The sequence below is a fragment of the Podarcis melisellensis genome (assembly GCF_964234715.1).
Source record: "Podarcis melisellensis genome assembly, chromosome: 7".
NCBI lineage: Eukaryota > Metazoa > Chordata > Lepidosauria > Squamata > Lacertidae > Podarcis > Podarcis melisellensis.
Window position 1 is genome coordinate 49,426,044 of NC_138539.1, and position 20,030 is coordinate 49,446,073.

The window sequence follows — 20,030 nt, forward strand, 5'->3', positions numbered from 1 at the left end:
TATATATATATATATATATATGCAGGTTTTGGTGTCCTCGGGTGTCTTCCCGTGTAAAAGTTGGGGTGTCTAGGCGACGTTATATATATATATATATAGTGTATGTGTATGGATTTGCATGTATTCATCTACAATGAAAACTGCACAGAAAATATTCTCAAATATTTATTAAAATATGATAGAACCAGTTGCAACAACTATTTTGATCATGAATAAAATTGCATATAAATGATTACGGTGAAAATATTAAGGAGCAAGGACAATATAATACGCTCCATAAAATGCTGCCAAGAGCAAAACATGAAGTTACTTCTGAGGGAAAGGGAGGCCACAGCTCAGTAGTTTAACTTAAGTGTTGTAACAGACACCTCCTTGGCATCTCCAGGTAGGGCTTGGAAAGACTTGTGTCCCAAACCTCAATAGTACTACTGAGCTGGATAGACCAATAATTTGACTCACTGAGGCAGATGCCTATAAGACCTGGGTATGTATTGAACAGTAAGATGGAAAAAGTACCACCATTCTTTACATGCACACAAGCTTTCAAGAGTGCCTAAATGTGAGTTTGAAACTGGCAATTTAATCCAGAAATGAAATACATTTCCATCTTCTATTGTGCATTTCTTGGAAAAGGAAAAGTCCATTTATATAGAAATCCTGACATTCTGATCAGTACCTTTTTGATGTTCAAGCTTAACAATTCCAAAATACTCCCTCTATTAACATTTAATAATCCATAAGGGAAATAATAGTAAGAATTGAGAAAACTATATTTCAAGACTTCCTTGATTTAGTTCTACCTTGAGTTTGATTTTGTTTAATCTTGAGTTTCCTTTTATGCTGTACTGGATCAAAAAGCTTACTACACTTCAAAACTCTCCAAACATATGGTGCCACCCATTTGTTCAGGATTAGAATTCATAAGATCCTTAGAACACTTATAGGAACTCGATAATCCTAAAATTGCATAATTCCTCTCCCCACAATGAAAAACAAAAGCCTTGGGATTAGAGTTTTGTATTTTCTTGGCCCTGATTTATGTCTCTAATACATCTATGAGAATGGTGGGCGGAATAAGCTTGACATTTCCTTAAAATCCTGTGTCCTAACCTGTAACAATGTTTGATAATTGTGTCCATATCAGAGTACTGTAGTTCAGTTGTCTTAAGTATTTTGTTGGTGCTGAGATTCATAAACATGCCATTTCACCGTCAAAAAGTAGCTCTACTGTTATTTCCACTATCTTACATACCCACTATCCATAGGCCAACATATAAGAAAAATAGTATTTCCATTTCCTTTCTAGGAGAAAACATTCATATTATGGGCTATTTGTTTCCAGCTGCAACACTTAATATGGCCTACATTTTTTATTTTCAGAAAATATGACCAAGTTTGTCACATGCTGTTTACAACCACTATAAAAGATTCTAAAATATTTCAAGGAATAGGAGTCAAATCAAGTGAGACACACAGAAACGTTTTCACATTTAATGGAATGTTTGAACTTTAAACACAAGCTATGGCTTCCAACAGTAGCTGCAGTCTTAACACAAACTTCCCTTCAAAAAGAGTCTGTTTGAGATATTGAAGCTCCCAGTAGTCTTATAAAAATTAAACATTTTCAAGTTTTAAATAAAAGGTAACTACAAGCATAAATACATGAATGCAACTTACAGAGTAGAAACTGAGAAGCAGCCCTATTTGCTTAACACCAAATACCTCAAAAGGGCAATTCACTAAATCACTAAGTTGGGGTGGTGATATCAGTAAATTTCCAAACCACTCTTGAAATGTTGGGGATGGATGACCGATAACTAATGCATACTCTTTCTGTCAGAGAAGTTTGTACAAATGTAGTTTTTTAAAAATACAGTTATCTACAAAAAAGGATTAAATAGAGTTACAAAATTTATTCTAAGTCTGGATAGTATAAATGGTTGATGGTATATTATACACACACACACAAATGTAACTGTTTTGCATTCAGAGTATGACACCACACTGTTTATTGCTTCTATCCAGTTATGAGAGTTGATAAAGCCTTGGCAATTGAGTCTACTACATCTAGTGGACTATCATTTTATGCAATATATACATGGTTGCTGAAAGTATGCATTAGTTTGCCTCATGAGTGTGGATGGGTGGTTCTGGACTCAGAATAATTGTCCAAATGCCTACTTCAGGCGCAGCCACACCCTCCCTGAAGAAGCAGGTTTCTCCTGGATCCATTTTGGTCACTAAAGACCTAGGTGACTTCAGTGGCTAGGAGTGCCTTTTATCAGCTTTGGCTGGTAAGACATTTATGGCTGTTTCTAGATTGGGATAATCTGACCACTGTCATCAATGAGCTGCTAACCTCCTGACTGGATTACATGACGCTCGCCCGGAAGCTGCAGGAAGTGCAAAATGTGGCAGCTTGACTGCTTTCTGGTGCAGACTATCATAGTCATGCCACTGCTGAAAACTGCAATGGCTACACATTAGGTACCAGGCTAAGTTGAAGGCACTGGTACTGGTGTGCAAAGCCCTACACAGTTTGGGTATATAAGGAGTTAGACGATCCTTTAGGCATCAGGATGCCTAAAGGATCGTCTAACTCCTTATATACTCAGACAAGAACTGTAAAAGAGCCTGTTGCAGAAACCACCTTTTTCAGGAGTTTTTTTCCATACAATATACAAATTGGGTCTTTAGGATGGTGACACCCTTCGGAATTCCCTATCAGACAGGTGCTATCCTGTCTTTTAGCCCCTACTGAACCCGCCCCCCTTCCCCCGGTCTCTTTCAACAAGTGGAGACCCTTTCCCAGTCTGCCTCTGAGTACTATTTCTCACTATTTTATATATAAAATTGTTTTAAAATGTGGGCAGTTTTATATAAGGAGTTGCATTTACTATGGAACTATTTTTCTTATTTTACAGTTGTAACTGCTTTGTTTTATATTTGCGTATTTTGTTGATGTAACCTACCCCGCTGCGGGGTCGTAAGGTAAAGGGCAGGTAAGAAATCCAATAAATAAATAAATAAAATTTGTGTCAGGTAGCAATTTGGTTCCATAAGTACCTAAAGCAAAGAGTCCAGCCACAGTGACTAGTGATCAGGTTACTTCATGTGTTATGCGTTACAAGATTACTGCATCGATTGCAGTTATATTCTCACTTGTTCTGTCACCTGCAGCAGCAGTCTTGCACCTAGAAATAGTTGCTATGTTCCCCTCAAATCAGTGGGACCGATTTAAGCTTTCTATTACTAGATGCATGATTGCAGAAGCACTCACTTACATGAGAGCACCTTGGAAGTACAATTTCCAGCAAGAATAAACTCCAATGAAAATGGCTGAACCAAACCCAATCTTAGTGAGAATAGGTTTCCAATATAACCACCTTTTCCTTTTTCGTTCAGCCTCACTCAGCTTATGCTTCATCTGCTGCACCATCTGTGCTGTGTTAGCTTTCCTGTCGTCTCTTAGCCGTTTCCGAACAGCCCTAGAAAGGAAAACAAAAAATAATCAGGTATAGTCACAGATTTTTAATCCACTTTGATTTAAGAGTGCATGATAGGTAGCAACATTTAAAACACATCAATTAAAAAACCTCAGAAGAAAAAGTATTGCATTTGTTAAATACAAAATTGAACTATGGCAGCTTAAACCTGGCCACAAATATCTAATCCTATTAAGAAGGTCTTCTTGGAAGATCATCAGGCTGACAAGCTTCCAAGGGAAGAGTTCTGTAAATGGGCAAGAGGAAACCCATCAAGATGTAGGTACATTACACATGCACACACATACTGAACAAATGTATGATTCCCACCCTCCATTGCTGCCTGTGTGCATCATTTACAAGTAAAATATATGATTTAATGATGTGGCACTTTTAAAGGGTGTCCACTGTTGAGGAAGCACTCCAAAAGATAAATGGCCAAGCTTCTGAAGAAACCTCCAAATCTGTCATTTTTAAAAAATAAAAAAGAGCTTATGTCCACTTTTATGCTTCAGCCCCTGAAGGGCTGATCACTGCAGCTGTTGATCTAGCGTATAGATTGAATCCTGTTTCTTGAATTTATCTGGAAATGAAACCCAGTATAGAAAATAGAAAGTGCCCTCAGTGACTGACAGTAAACCATGGGAGGGGAAAAAAATCAGCTTATGTATCAAGTTATGCTACTAAGGTGGAAAGGGAGAGGGAGAAAGAGAGAAAATGCATTTTGAACTGTTGAGCTGGGTTTTGATATTCAAGGTAATATACCGCAGTTGCATAAGTACTATGTTCTGCACGTAGATAATATGGATCTAGTATTTCTTCTGCATGCAATGTGATCTCTACCAATTCCTCCTTCCATTTGTGGCTCCCTGTCATAACTTATTTCAAGGGTCCACCAATCATGATGGACAGATTATCAAGACACGGAGGGGATTGCAGAGGGAAAAGGAGACGGGCAGGCCTTCTCCATTAACCTGAAGGAATGTTAAGGATGCAAGCCTTTATGCTTTCATACTAATTCACATAGCTGGTGAATAGATGCATTGGGACATGTACATCACTAACATCATGAAACAGGTGATGTCCTTTAATATATGTATGCCCACTTTCTACACTCCTTAAGGAGGAAGGAATGTGATGTATATATGCATATACTCCATTGCTTAGCATTCCATCTGCACCAAGCAGAACACGGTCAAGGTACCTTCCCACTTCTTTGCTTGCTTCTTCTGCACATGCGATCTGGAGCAAGGGCTTAACTTGACAAAGACTGTCATGGTTTCAGATTGCACTACTACACACATCAGATCATGATTAAGACCTAGAAGTTACTGAATTGAATCCAGAGTTGACTTCTGTTAGGTGAAGTTTGGACCCAATTCATTGCAATTACTACTAAGCATGATTGCATCAGCATACAACAACACAGCAAGTGTTTTAACACTTCCTGAATATTTTCAAAACACTGGAGCTTTAAGGGTTATAAGCTTCCTTTTTAAATAGTAGTTCAAATTCTTTATTATGTCTACATTTATAGAGCCCTTCAATGATATTCCAATGGGTGCACAAACAGAAGAGAACAAGTTGCAGATCCTGAAACAACTGTTGGATTTATATAACAAAGATCTACTAGCTCCATTGTGGTCTCAATCCATATACATACCACCCCATTCAGCTTTCAAACACTTTCCAGAGTTCAGTGCAAGAATGTAACATCAAGATTAAGTGATATGAATTACAATCAATAGTATGGATTTTGTAACAAGGGGTACTCTCTTCAAATCATATGGCATTGGTTTTTTAAAATGGCCTTGGCTAGTGGCCTCTTTTCAAGCTATTATATGAAAATGATACTCACGTGTCAGCACTTGGATCTGCAGTATTTTGTATTGAAGAAGACATGTCAGTATTTATAATGTTCTCACTTTGCTCCTGGTTTTCTAATCCCACACTGTTCCCATTGTGCCTCCCTGTGGTTAGTCTGGTTGGGTGTGGAGGGGAGCGTTCAGAACTTGGTGCCTGGTCCTCTTTTGAGAGTTCCTTCCACCGATTCTGAATGGAGGACAGCTTGTTAGAGTTTTGAAGTTTTTTTTTTAACTACCTGAAAAGTCACAGGTACAGTTATTTTCAAAGGTGAGCTACAACATCCTTGGATAAGAACGGCAAGTTGGGTTCAATGGTTCCTTTCCATATGTGAAATACTATGTCATACATACATTTACAGGACTGTTTTAAAGCTTGCACTATAACACTCCACAACAAAAAGAAAACCAAATCCAAAGACACTGTGCTTGAAGAAACACGAAAATTGCTATGAAACATACTTACCGTATTTTTCAGTCTATAATATTTCCCCATTTTTGGGGACTCAGATTTAAGAAAATTGGGGGAAATGTATCCGTGTATAAGACGCCTCCTAATTTTTGTCATTAAGCGAAAAACCTAGTCTTAAACACGGAAAAATATGGTATACCCCACTGTACAATTTTTTCCTCTAGTGTTTGTGGGATAGGACTAGTGGCCACTGCTATTTCTCTAGGAAAAGAGGTGCCTGAACTCACCATGAACTCCTCCCTTGTTCTCTTATAATGGCAGTTGCGCCCCCTAAGAGGTGCCAGAACTGAGCTCTGGTGAATTCTGGCTGAAAACCCCCCACTGCTAGTGGCTGTCTGTTTCTTGTTCTTTGGATCTAACTTTTAAACACTTGAAAACTTTTCTATTTCACCAGGCTTGTGCAGGCAATTAAAAGTACACCCCAACAATTGTCTACTGATGTCTGCTTTTAATTTCTTTGGTTTTAACTTGCTTTTAACTTTTTATGATTTTACTGCATGGTTTTTATGGTTTTATATTGCTATAAACAACTGTAATATTTTTATGTTACAGCTGTATATTTATAAATAAAATAACGTAAATCACAAAATAAGTAAACTTCAGCATATAAGGCTGTTTTACAAAATTGCTATATTCATCAAAACACTATATAAATATTACTCAGAACCTTTTTTGGATCTACAGGCCAGATTCTTACCAGGATCAGGCTTATGGGCTAAATTTGACCAACACCACAATGACATCAGGCGCAAGATGCTACAAAAACTAAGGTTTCCCCCTTCATTTTAGCAGGGGAGTCAATGTAATGAGCACATGATTAATCCTGCTGATTTGGTCAATCACCCTTGCTTCCTGCCAGCAACAGGCATCCATCAGTTGATGTAGCTTGCGACTGCACCTCACAGGTCTGGGGGAAATGGTCTCATGGGCCAAAACTGGACCACAGGAAGGAGGTTGCCCACAAGTGACATAAACCCTGAACAGCTGGATCTGGCATTATTAATAATTTCATTACAAACTTTTGAGCGAATGATTTAAAAAGCAGTCAATTTATGCTAAATGTTTACCTGTATAGTAGAATCACCCATTATGTATTTTGCTCCTTCTATTACAGCCATGTATGAAAATCTTAGCTGATCTGGAGTCTGAATAAGTCCCATTCGATATTTTCTCATATTCAATAAAACTTGCTTTATGTCTACAGAAGGTGGGTCTTCTCTTTTTTCCATCTGTGTAAGAAAAAATAGCAACTAGTTTTAGTGGCACTATGGCAGTCCAGGAACAGGGTGAAAGCTGTTTTAAAATAAAATGATTTTCATGCAAGTATTACTGCTCTCTGCAACAAGAGAGAGAAGGGGAGTGCTCCAACTTTGCACCAGCAGATACTAAAGCACATAGCTTTCCTCTCCTATCCTCTGCAGACCCCTAAATTGCACCAGAGGGCCCCTTAAGCCTCCACACCAGATTTCCAAGGCATAAAAATTATCACCCAAAGAGAGTGCATATGTTATCAGAATGCTGATATTCTATAAGACACTTCAACTCACTCACTGACTTGCCTTTTCATTTGCAGAGATAAAAAATAGAAGTATTACCAAAGGAAATAGAAAGCTGAAGTTTAGTATATGATACATATACAGTGGTACCTCGGGTTACATACGCTTCAGGTTACAGGCTCCGCTAACCCAGAAATATTACCTCGGGTTAAGAACTTTGCTTCAGGATGAGAACACAAATCATGCAGTGGCGGCGCAGCAGCAGGAGGCCCCATTAGCTAAACTGGTGCTTCAGGTTAAGAACACACCTCCAGAATGAATTAAGTTCTTAACCCGAGGTACCACTGTATTCAAACAGCTCCTGATGCAACAATTTGAAAACAGTTTGATATCTCTCCTCCCACCCCCTTGAAATATAATATATTGTCTGCTTGACAACAGTAGCCTGTGCAGAAAGAGAAAATATTGAACATGGGAGTTCTGCCCTTACTATCTTAACATGCCTAAATTTGTCAAGAGGCTAGGCACAAGGGTATATAAAAATTGCAGTACAGTGGTACCTCTGGTTACGTACTGTGATGGGACGATGAGCTGCTTGTGCGTAAAATGCAAGTCCCTCAGAGTTTGATCAGGTTTTCAAACCTCTGCCTGTGACGGAGCCCCTCCAGCATGGCTGCGTCAATCACTAGTAGAATCCGAAAGTGGCTGCTTTCGGAATCGTTTCCAACATAAAAGCTCTTTAACGGAAACACGTCGTCTGGCCTCTCGGCGTGACAGTTTCCGGCGAGGTGTGGGTGTCCCTATAGGAGGTCCTGAGACCTCCCCACTGTTTTCGCTGGAAGCGTCTCTGAGCCATCCCTCCGACTCACTTTCCCTTGGAGTTCTTGCTCGCCCTCTACTGGTTCCCTCTTCCGCTGCTACTCCTCTCTCAACCTCAGTGAGCCTTTGCGCCCCCGGCGCTTTAGATGGCAGTTCCCTGACATCCACCTCCCCTCCAGGGCTCCCTTCACCCCCTCCCGTCTCCTCCCCTACTGGCGGTGAGGAGGTAAAACCCCTGAAAGAACCTCCTTCGTCTTCCGACGTCGCGAACACTTCCCTCCACTTGTTGCTGTTCCTACTCTCTCGGTAATCTTCGTCATCGGAGTCCACTCCCTCTTCCAACTCCGACTCCGCGAACCCTTCCATTTCCTCTTCCTCATCGGTGGTGCCGAAATACTCCCTCCTAAACCTTGCTATCGGCTGAGGTTTCCTCGGGAACCTTTGGTGGAACGTTTCTGTTAAAACCTCGTCATTGACTTCCTCTGCATTCACCCAGGTGTTTTCTGACTCCGGTTCCCCTTCCCACGCCACCAAATACTCCACCTGATTTCCCTTCCACCTGGAATCGAGGATTTCCGCTACATGGTTGCGGCGTTCCCTCTCTTCCAAGGTTGGTCCCCTGACGTACTCCCCTTCACGTCCCCCCCTGTATGGTGACAGTAACGACCTGTGGAACACTGGGTGCAATTTCATGTGGTTGGGTAATCGGAGTTTGAAAGCTACCGGGTTGACCTGCTGAATGACCTCAAAGGGTCCCAATCTTCTGGGCCTCAATTTCTTACAACCCCCTTTGAACGGCAACCCTTGGGTTGACAACCACACTTGATCCCCCACCCTTATGGTTTCACCTTCCCTTCTGTTCTTGTCTGCCTGCTTCTTATATTGTGCCTTAGCCCTTTCTAAGTTGAGCTGGAGCTGATGATGGATCGCTTCCATCTCTTCTACAAAATGTTCAGCCGCTGGGACGCTCCATCTCTCCCCTCCTTCCCCTGGAAATGCCCTGGGGTGACACCCGTAATTTGCCAAAAAGGGACTCATCCCTGTGGACACATTCTTCGCATTATTGTAGGCAAATTCTGCCAACGCCAACTTTTCGACCCAATCGTTCTCTCTGTCATTGACATAACACCTCAGATATTGTTGAAGAATGCCATTTGCTCTTTCCGCCTGCCCGTTGGTTTCAGGGTGCCGGGCAGTTGAAAAATTGACTTCCACGTGCAGCAAGCTCATGAGCTTCCTCCAGAACCTGGAAGTAAATTGTTTGCCGCGATCTGAGATCACCCTCAAGGGAGCCCCGTGCAACCTAAAGATGTGTTCTACAAACAACTTCGCTGTTTCTTCCGCTGTGACTGCATGTGAGCATGCTACAAAGTGGCACATCTTAGTTAACAGGTCTACTACTACCATGATGGCTGTTTTCCCCTTGGACTTTGGCAGATCCGTCATAAAATCTATTGATATCGCTTCCCAAGGCCGTTCTGGTGTGGGTAATGGTTCTAATAACCCTGCCGGCGCCCTTCTTTCCCCTTTGGCTCGCTGACATTGGTCACACCCTCTTACATACTCCCTTACATCTTCCCTCACCTTAGGCCACCAAAATTCCCTGGTAACCAACCACATGGTCTTGTGTTGTCCAAAATGTCCCGCCGTGGGGCTATCATGCAACTGCTTGAGTACTCTCCCCCTCAATTCACCTTCGGGTATATACAGTGCCCCTTTGTAATACAATGCCCCATTTCTTTCCTCAAAACCTCCGGGGCTCTCGCCCTCCCCCCTGAGACCTCTGAGCTTATCCTGGGCATATTCATCATTTTCCGTTTCCTCTACCAGTTCTCGTTGCCCCACCAGCGCCGCCCCACACACCCAGCGGTCCTCAGGGATGACATGTCTCTCTTCGATCACCCCCTCCCCTTCCCAATACTCTGGTTTGCGTGAGAGCGCGTCCGCCCTGACGTTTTCTGGGCCTGGCACATAACAAATTTCAAAGTTGAATTTGGAGAATTCCTGTGCCCATCTCACTTGTCGTTGGTTGAGCACTCGAGCTGTTCTCCAATACTCTAAATTCTTGTGGTCGGTGCACACTTGCACCTTGTGTTGTGCCCCAATTAATAAATGTCTCCACCTCCGGAATGCTTCGTGAATGGCAAGTAGTTCCCTGTCATACACCGTGTAATTCCTCTCGGATTTATTCAGCTTCCGCGAGAAGAAGGCACACGGTCTCCACTCCGACGCACTCCTCCCCGGTTGAAGAAGGACCGCCCCTACCGCCCGGTCGGATGCATCGGTTTCCACTCTCATGGGTTTTCGTAAATCCACATGCAGAAGTTGTTCTTCCGAGGCGAAAGCCCTTTTCAGTTCTTCAAAGGCTCGCTCCGCCTCTGCCGTCCAAACAAATTTCTTCTTGCTGCTGAGGCAGTCGGTGATGGGCGCCGTCAAGTGGGCAAAGTTCTTGATGAACTTCCGATAAAAGTTCCCAAACCCCAAGAATCTTTGCACGTCCTTCTTGGTCTTCGGTGTCTTCCATTCCAGTACCGCTTGGACCTTGCCTGGATCCATGGCCAATCCCTTGTCTGACAAGCGGTACCCCAGGAATTCCACCTCCTTGGTATGAAACTGGCACTTCTCCAGTTTCACCCACAGCTGGTTGGCTTGCAGCCTGCCCAACACTTCTCGAACGTCCCTCACATGCTGTTCCTCATCTTCCGAATACACCAACACGTCGTCTAAAAAGGCCACACAATTCTTGTAGAGCAAAGGTCCCAGAACGTGGTTTATAAAAGCTTGAAAACACGCGGAGCCCCCTTGTAGACCGAAGGGCATAACGAGGTATTCAAAGGCTCCCAAAGGGGTAAACATGGTGGTCTTCCATTCATCTCCCTTCCTTATGCGTATCAGATTGTACGCCCCCCGCAGGTCCAGCTTTGTAAAAATCTTTCCCTTCCTTACTCTGGTCAAAATGTCATCAATTCGGGGCATAGGGAAAGCCAGGGGCTCCGACACTGCATTGAGGGCCCTAAAGTCACACACCAGTCTCGGTTTGTCTGTGTTCTTTTTGTCCACAAAAAACACTGGGCTGCCCCCCACCGCTCGGGACTCTCTGATGAAACCTCGCTTCAGGTTTTTGTCAATGAACTCCCTCAGCTCCTGCATCTCCCTGTCTGACATGGCGTACAGCTTGCCTACTGGGAGTTGGGCCCCAGGGAGTAGGTTGATTTGACAGTCAAAGGGTCTATGCGGTGGCAGTTTGTCTGCTTCCCTTTCGCTGAATACGTTGCTCAGATCTGCGTATTGCGGGGGCACCTTCCCTTTGTCCATTACTTCCATCCCGGCTAGGGTGACTCTGTCTCCTCCCGAAACCTTCCCCTCCTTGCAGTGTTCTAGGCAATGCGCTGACCCAAAGGAGACCACCCTCTGATGCCAGCCCACTAGCGGATCGTGTAGCGCCAGCCAGCTCATCCCCAAAATGATGGGCGCTCCTCCCAGGATGGCCACATTAAACGCTATCTGTTCGGTGTGCCTTGCCACCCTCATTATCATCGGGACAGTCTGTTGGCTAACTTCTCCCCCCAACAGCTCTCTGCCGTCAATCGTAGTCACCTGCAAGGGGTTACTTAAAGGGATGGTCTGTATCTGGTGCTCAGCTGCAAACTCCTTACTCATGAAATTACAGGAGCTGCCTGAATCCAAAAGCGCCTTGATTTTTAGTGGGTGTCCGTTTGGCAGTTCTAGTAACACCTCTATCACTAAAGCGGGTCTGGGAGGTTCCGGCATGGGCACTTTCACTGCTCTTTGGCCTGGCTGCTGTGCCCCGACGGTGGCAGCCAGGCGTTGGCTTTTACTTGCTCCTTGCCTTCCTCTTCCTTTCCCCCAACAGCTCCTGCCATCCCTTGCCATTCCTTTCTTTGTGGGCAGACTCTGGCAAAGTGCCCTGGCTGTTGGCAGAGATAACATCTCTTGGCGCTCCTTCCCTCCTTCTTCCGCCCTTCACTGGGATTTGAAACTGCGCGCGCCCGCGCTGTTCCAACTTCCATCGGCTCTGCCGGCGGGAAAGGTGGCTCTGGAATGTCTGGAATGCGGAACTCCCTCCAACGGTCTCCTTTCCCTTCCCGCTTTTCCAAAGCCCTCGCCTCCTGGCGCGCTCCTATGCACAGCGCAGATTTGGTTAACTGATCCATAGACTCCGCCCTGGGCCCCCGGGAAAGCTCATCTTTGACGGTTGAAGAAAGCCCCTCTTCGAAAAGCATTTGGATGGGCTCCGCCGATAGGTCCCACCCCAATTTATGAATCAGCATAGTAAACTCAGTCCAGTACTCACGGACAGATCTGCTTCCTTGCTGGCAAGCCATTAACTGCCTTTGCACCACCCCCTGCTCAATATCGCTGGAAAACATCAGGTCCATGGCACGAAAAAACTTCCTCGTGTCCTTTAGGATCTCATTATTCGCTGCCATCAGGGGTCTAACCCAATCTTTCGCCCCGGATTCGAGATGGCCAATCACAAAAGCCACTCGCGATTCCTCGTCGGGGAAGTCATCAAACTGCAAGTTTAGAGCGTATTGCATCTCTGTTCTAAAGGCATGATAGTTCCTGGGATCCCCCCCGAATTTCTGCACCAATCCTGGCACCTTTCTGGCGAACGGGGTGGTTTTCTCCTTTCCCTTTTCTGCATCCTGAGCCCTCCTCTCCTCAAGCCTCGCCGTTTGCAGCGCCAACTGGATCTCCAACGCCCTGTACCTTTCTTCCAGGCTTGGACCCCCTCCAGCTGCTCCTGCTCCTCCGGTTCCGGCTGGGTTGCTCATGATGCTTCTCCCTGCACAAGCTGGCTTTCGGTGACTTTCGGATTGCTGTGATGGGACGATGAGCTGCTTGTGCGTAAAATGCAAGTCCCTCAGAGTTTGATCAGGTTTTCAAACCTCTGCCTGTGACGGAGCCCCTCCAGCATGGCTGCGTCAATCACTAGTAGAATCCGAAAGTGGCTGCTTTCGGAATCGTTTCCAACATAAAAGCTCTTTAACGGAAACACGTCGTCTGGCCTCTCGGCGTGACAGTTTCCGGCGAGGTGTGGGTGTCCCTATAGGAGGTCCTGAGACCTCCCCACTGTTTTCGCTGGAAGCGTCTCTGAGCCATCCCTCCGACTCACTTTCCCTTGGAGTTCTTGCTCGCCCTCTACTGGTTCCCTCTTCCGCTGCTACTCCTCTCTCAACCTCAGTGAGCCTTTGCGCCCCCGGCGCTTTAGATGGCAGTTCCCTGACACGTACTTAATTCGTTCCGGAGGTCTGTTCTTAACCTGAAACTGTTCTTAACCTGAAGCACTTTAGCTAATGGGGCCTCCTGCTGCCGCCGCACGATTTCTGTTTGCATCCTGAAGCAAAGTTCTTGAGCTGAGGTACTATTTCTGGGTTAGCGGAGTCTGTAAACTGAAGTATATGTAACCTGAGGTACCACTGTAATGCATACTGTAGGTCTTGCTCCCACCTCAACTGCATCCCTGACCACAGTTCTTCTTACTTTCTGTCATGGAAATCAGAGGAAGACTTAAACCTGTTTAAGACATTACACTCTGTCTAAACCATGGCTTGCTGGAATGAGAAGAAGCAAATAATTTCCTCTCTCCTTGTGCATCCAGCTTCATTTGTTAAACCAGCTTCTTTAATGTATTAACTGGGAAATCACAGTTTGAGTGATCTCTGCAAATCACAATCAAATTTCAGTCCTGCTTTCTAAAGACTGCTCAATCCAGGATTACAAACCACAAGACCACTCATACATCTAAATACATCTGGTTTGTTAAATTACTTTCTTATGATGTATGAACCGACCACTCAGTTCATACATCATAAGAAAGTAATTTAACAAACCAGATGCATTTATTTTGCTCGTTCAAGATGTTTGGTCTAAATCAGGGGTTGTCAACCTGGTCCCTACTGCCCACTAGTGGGCGTTTCAGGATTCTAGGTGGGCAGTAGATGCCCACTAATGCATCTTTCTTGATGGTAAAATTTCCTTACTGCCCACCAGTGCTTGATGGAAGGAGGATTCAGCTTGTGCCGTAGAACCCCCAACCGCCCACCTAGAATCCTGAAACGCCCACTAGTGGGCGGTAGGGGAGCACTGGTGGGCGGTAAGGAAATTTTACCATCAAGAAAGATGCATTAGTGGGCGGTGGGTATCAAAAGGTTGACTACCCCAGTCTAAATTGTCGGAGCAAACACTATTTTTCATTTAATGGCAGAATTCAGTTTTTCAATTGTTATTCAGTAAATTAGGATTTTTTCCATACCATCACAAAGAAACTGAGCAGCAGTTCTTAGAGGAGCATTTAAGACAAACTTACCAAGATAAGGCATGTGTCTACCAATGAAAATGTACCGGAGCGCCCAATTCCAGCACTACAGTGAATGACTGCCGGCCCATGTTCAGGACTCAGGGATCCAGACTCTCTGACTTTAAACAAGAAGTTGAGGAATGATGCTGGGGATTCAGGAACTCCAAAGTCTGGCCATGTAGTATAATGAAAATGGAATATCATCCTGGTCTCATGAGTCTAATAAAAAGAAATGGGTTTAAGAGCAACTTATTGAAATAAATTTGCTTTGCATCCAGGCAAAACAGCATGCAGTAAGATGGCTGATCCAAATGTAACAATTCATAATTATGAAAATAATTCCAAACTGAATCCCTTGGTTGTAAGTTTGAATGGTCCTCACCTAAAAAAGCTTCCTGGAAGAGTGTGTGTGTGTGTGTGTGTGTGTGTGTATTGGCGCAACAAAGAGAATGGTTCCTGTTCAATGCAAAAGTTTGCTCTCTATCAGCTGTTGTTTGAATATCATGTTTCATTAAAAGGCAAACATTTATTTATTTATTTATTTATTTATTTTTATTCTGTGTACACTTAAGATATACTCTCATTCTGAAATTCATATAATGTCTCGCTCTCAAAATGAACTCTTCCCCAACCCTGAAGGCCAAGGCTGCTGAAGTCAAGTATATTGAGTAGCAAATGGTAGTTAAGTGTGAACAGGGCTTAAGCCTGTGCCTAGCTGCTAATTGTTATAATCAGCAGTTCTCTGTGCACCAAAGAACAAACATGCTCCTGCACCTGCAGATAACTTGTCACATGAAATATGCCATGGCAACAATGACATACACTTTTCACAAGGGTTTTGGAAACAGGTTTTGATGAACACTTACATTGAGGTTTTCTAGTTGAAGTTGGCGTACTGTATAGTAGGATTTGACATCTTCAGATTTTAACCTGACACAAAATCCTGTTTCTTCAAACATCATTTGTTCCTCCTCTCTTGTTGGCCAGTACTGTGCACATTTCACCTAAGTTATAAGATTAAAAAAATCCACATAACAGAGCGCAAGTAGAAAATAAACCATATACACTTCACTAATTGCATGTTGATCTCAATAAAACAATTTTAATCCAGCTATGGCAACTCACCGAATCTTTCTCAACAATTCTGTTTAGCATGACAACAGCTTTGGTCTTTTGTTGCCATACCATTAGCCAGAAATGGCAACATGTATTAGGAAGTGGACCCTGTAAAAATAAGGGAAAGGAGGCATTCAGTCAGCAGTCTAAGATAACTCAGAACCTAAATCTTGGAAGCAAAGTTGACTATCACCCAATAATCTAGTTGTAAATTAAAAACACAGGAAGCTGCCTTATAGTAAGCCAGACCACTAGTCCACATTGACTAGCAGCAAGGGGTTCCTATAAGGGTCGTTCCCAGCTTTTCCAAAGGATCCTGGGGCTTGAACCTAGAATCTTCTGTAGGTGTTCTGCCACTCAACGACAGTCCCTTCCATTAACATGGTTTAGTGGTCAGACGTGCACCTCATTTTTGGAAATATGAATAGGTCTAGCCCAGCCTTTCAAATGATGTTGTAAGAATTGCTGGCCTACAAGCCTACTAACCCTTGTGGCTATGTTCTTATGTTCTATGTCCACTGTCAGAGGCAGTATTCTGAACTCCAGCTGCTGGAAACCACAGGAATGGACAAGTGCTCTTGTTTCCTACAGACATCTATTTGGCCACAGTGAGAACAGGATGCTGGACTAGATGACAAGCTGGCCTGATCCAGCAGATTCTTCTTATTAGTCAATCTGTCCATATCTACGTGGATTTTAAAATACTTTTCAAAATCCAAGTAGATATTCAGATCTCAGTTCCTTAAAACAAAAAATAAGCAGCTGCTTTGGACATGCTTGTGTGGCATTTTTCAAAAAGGCAATCATGACCTCTCTCCTCCGCCAAAAAGAGGAAACAACTGACATCTTTAGGGTAAATAACACACCGGAAAGCAGCTGGCTTGTTTCAGTAACAGTTTTCATGTTCAATTTGGCCAGACACATTTTCTAAAAAGCCTAAATTGAGGTCTATTTAACTGTTAACAGCAGCACTTTGCCCATAATGGCTTACTAGTGTTCTTCCAGCAAAGTCTGTTTTCCCCGACATGCCTCAGTCACAAAACATATAAGATAACAAAATAAACCATGTAAGTCCCCCTTTTCAATAGCCAACATTACTGACTTGTACGTAACTGGCTCTCCATTAGGTGGGTAAGACAGAACAAAGGTTGTTCATGAAATAAAAAAGCTACTGTGACAATTTATTCCCACATAAACACTGCAGGGCCAATGTTCCAAGCAGGGATTTGAGTTGAAAACTTGCTCCAGATCTGAAGTTCCAGGTTGGAGTTTCCTTTCATAAGATTTTTTTTATTTGCCTCAGGCATGGAGCAGTATTTGCCTCAGGCAAGGTTATTTCCACATCACCTATCTTGTTCTAAGCCTTACGATGATAGCAGTAATCCCATTTGGATTCCCACACAGAGGTTGGGCTGTGAGTACCTGTCCCCACTATACAGCTATCAGCAAAGCCAAGTGCATTGCCTTGCCTTTGCTGCAGAAGAATAGCTTCACTTTACCAAGCTCACCATAAGGTTAGACATCCAAGGAAAGCACAATCTCTCTACACCAGTGGCTTTCAACCAGTGTGCCATGGCACCCTGGGGTGCCTTGAATGATGGTCAGGGGTGCTGCGGGCAACACTGGCCTCCCAAAGGCTTGCACAGCTGTTTGTTGCAGCAGCCCTGGTCTCAAGTGTACAGTGCCTCTGGGGTTGGCCAGGAGGTGCTTCCCAGGCCCCTGTGGGGCAGTGTGAGGAGGCACCTCTCTTTGGGGCAGGGGTGGCAGCTCAGAGACCAGGGGCGGCAGCTGCGGCTGCCCGGAGGACTCCCAAGGTGAGGGGAGAGAAGATGAGGCTGAGGGAACACTCCACAAGGAAAGGTGTATGACAAAGGGTGAGAGGTTGCCAGCTCTGCAGGGAAGGGGTGACATAGCTGGGCTCCTGAGTTCCACAGGGATGCCGCAGAAAGAATGTAGCTGGTCAAGGTTGCTGTGGACTCAAAAAGGTTGAAAACCTGCCCTACAGCATTTTATTGTGACATGGATGCAACTGTGATTGTGGCCTGGTTTACCAAATCAGGACTGAACATTAGATATGAGCACTCTCCTATTGCATGCTGGCTTAAGCACAAATACCCTAACATGCATTAAGTCAGAATTTCTTGTTATATCCAAACTGAGGAAACTCTGACTTAACGTTTGTTAACAAACCAAGAGAACAAGCCAGTGTGTGGCAGGAAGTAGGCTGGGATGGAGCAAAGGAGAAGCACTTAAACCTGGAATAGTCATCTGAAGAGGCCCCCCCCATATTAGAATTAAGTCACTAAGCATATAACACCTAAAAGTCGAATACTACTCACCTGCGTTAATATATAATTTCTCTGAGCTTCTTCATTAACCACCAAGCTTGCATTGATGTAATCATTGTCCGTATTCTGGAGTATTACACGACTGTGATCATCTTGAAATAAATATAATTAGTAGAGTATTAAGATTAAGTATCAAGTTTTTCATGGATAACTTTGCTCAATGCACTAAACTTAAAGCCAAGATATTGTGGTACAAGCTATGTTATTTAAACTATTTATGATCTACTTTTATATATTTTGTATATAGCGCTCTCTCTCTCTCTCTCTCTCTATACATATTATGACTAAATAGTCTAATATGCAATCATACACTTTTTCACGCCCCACTTCCCAAAGCAATTTGGAAACAAATTAAGGATATGCATTTGGGGGTGGGGAAGAAATACTAGGAAGCAGAAACTTTCCTTGAAGAAGTCTTATAAGACAAGCATCAGTTGAAGAGCAATAGATTTTCAATCCTCATACTAAGCATTTTCAAAACATCAATTATTTAATGTTCTAGCTAAACCGCCTTTAGCCAGAAAAGATTTGTTGGAGTTGGATCTTTTTATATCTTCTTACTGGCCATTCTCTATACCAGGGGTGTGTATCCTTCTTGGCTCCAAGGGCCAGATCCTTAACAGGATCCATATCATAGGCCAAATCTGACAGGTGCTGATGTTAAGGAGGGAGGCTCGCAAAGGCATTTGTAAGCTCCCTTCCCTTTAAGATCAAAACTTGTGCACTTTTTGTGCAAGTGGCAGTAGCAGCAGAAGTCTGGTGGGGAAGAAGTGTATGCCTGCTGTTGCTCGCCTGCAGATGCCAGGAGCACTTTTCAGAAGGCTTCACATCCTGCTGCCATTGTTGAGCAATCCTGTTCCCTGCTGTAAAGAGGGTGCATAGCCAATGGAAGATTAAATGCTGTCCTCCTGCACATCAGCTGACATTCCCAGTGACATCAGCTGGTGGGTGGGTGAATGTGGAAGGGTTGCCATATGTCCAGATTTTCCCAGAGACATCTTCTTTTTCAGACTTAAAAATTCTGTCTGGGTGGATTTGTCCAATTCTCCAAAACGTCTGGCGTTTTTTGTTCGGTCTGCCCCCCCCCGCCTCCTTGTGCTCCAGTTGCCATGCAATGTGAGGCGGTGAAGCTCCCACTTTGTCTGGCCTGCCTGCCTTGCCTCTCTCTCTGACTCCACATCTCATGCTTCCCAGCACTTTCCTCCACCCTATCTCCTCCTCTGCTGGAGCCGCTTGCTGGGCAGCTGGGGCTAGGCTGGGCAGGGTACAGACTCAGCGAAGGGGAGCGCAACAAGGCAGGGCCCGGGACTGAGGCAGTGGCTCCCTCCGGATTGGACTCCTGATTTCCCCTCTCCTACTCCCAAAGGGCAAGAGAATAGGAGAGGTCATGGAGAAAGGCCTCTTGCCCCGGGATGGAGACCAACCTGCCCAATGGCCCAGAGGAACCATGTGGCAGGACAGGCACCGCGGGAGCCTCTCCCTTGTGCTGAGTGGCCTGAGCTGCTGCTACTGCCACCTTTGCAAAAGAGAGGTCGAGAGGAATCGGAATGGCGGAGGAAGCCACATGGAGGTGCGCTACCTGGAATAGGCTCAATCCTGGGACCAACCGGCTGAGGAGGAACGTGTGAGCCCCTGGGGAACTATGTGGCAAGGCACACTTGGTGGTGAGGCAGATGCTGTGGGGGACCTTCTCCTGCCAGCAGAGGGGTGCCGGTGGCAGGTGTGGGCTTGACAAGGGATAAGCACAGGAGGGCAGAAAATGGCAGCGCCCAGTCAGGAAACCCAAAATGATAGCAACTTCCACCTGAGGACACCTGCCCACCCTGACTCTGCAGCCCCGTGTGCTCCCAGGCCACCTCCAGGTCAGTGTGCTCCATGTTAAGAGAGAGACTTATAATTTTTGTTCTCCCCCTCTCCCCCATTATATATTTTATTTCTCTCCTCCTTCCTTCTTCTTTCTCTTTTTTAAAGGGAATTCCCCCCCCCACATTTCAATTTATTTTTTTTAGTACCCCTCTTTTATTTTTGCTTTGTTATCATTTTATTTTAGCTAAATTCTGGCCCCTCTCTCCCTCCCAGTCTATTCAAGGAGGTGGGAGAGAGCTGC

General features: G+C 44.3%; 1 protein-coding gene across 2 annotated transcripts in view; it reads right to left on the minus strand.

Annotated features, from left to right (window-relative positions):
- Positions 1 to 20,030, minus strand: part of PTPN2 (protein tyrosine phosphatase non-receptor type 2) — a 32,869-nt gene that overhangs the window by 1,602 nt on the left and 11,237 nt on the right. Inside the window, exons 3-9 of one of the 2 annotated variants that reach the window (XM_081919343.1) lie at positions 17,915 to 18,015; positions 15,585 to 15,683; positions 15,326 to 15,463; positions 14,469 to 14,678; positions 6,887 to 7,048; positions 5,344 to 5,537; positions 3,285 to 3,488 (exon numbers count right to left, since the gene is read on the minus strand). In XM_081919343.1, coding sequence (XP_081775469.1) covers positions 3,285 to 3,488; positions 5,344 to 5,537; positions 6,887 to 7,048; positions 14,469 to 14,678; positions 15,326 to 15,463; positions 15,585 to 15,683; positions 17,915 to 18,015 — 1,108 coding nt within the window. The remainder of the gene's footprint in view (positions 1 to 3,284; positions 3,489 to 5,343; positions 5,538 to 6,886; positions 7,049 to 14,468; positions 14,679 to 15,325; positions 15,464 to 15,584; positions 15,684 to 17,914; positions 18,016 to 20,030) is intronic. The other variant, XM_081919344.1, reaches the window with a different exon arrangement.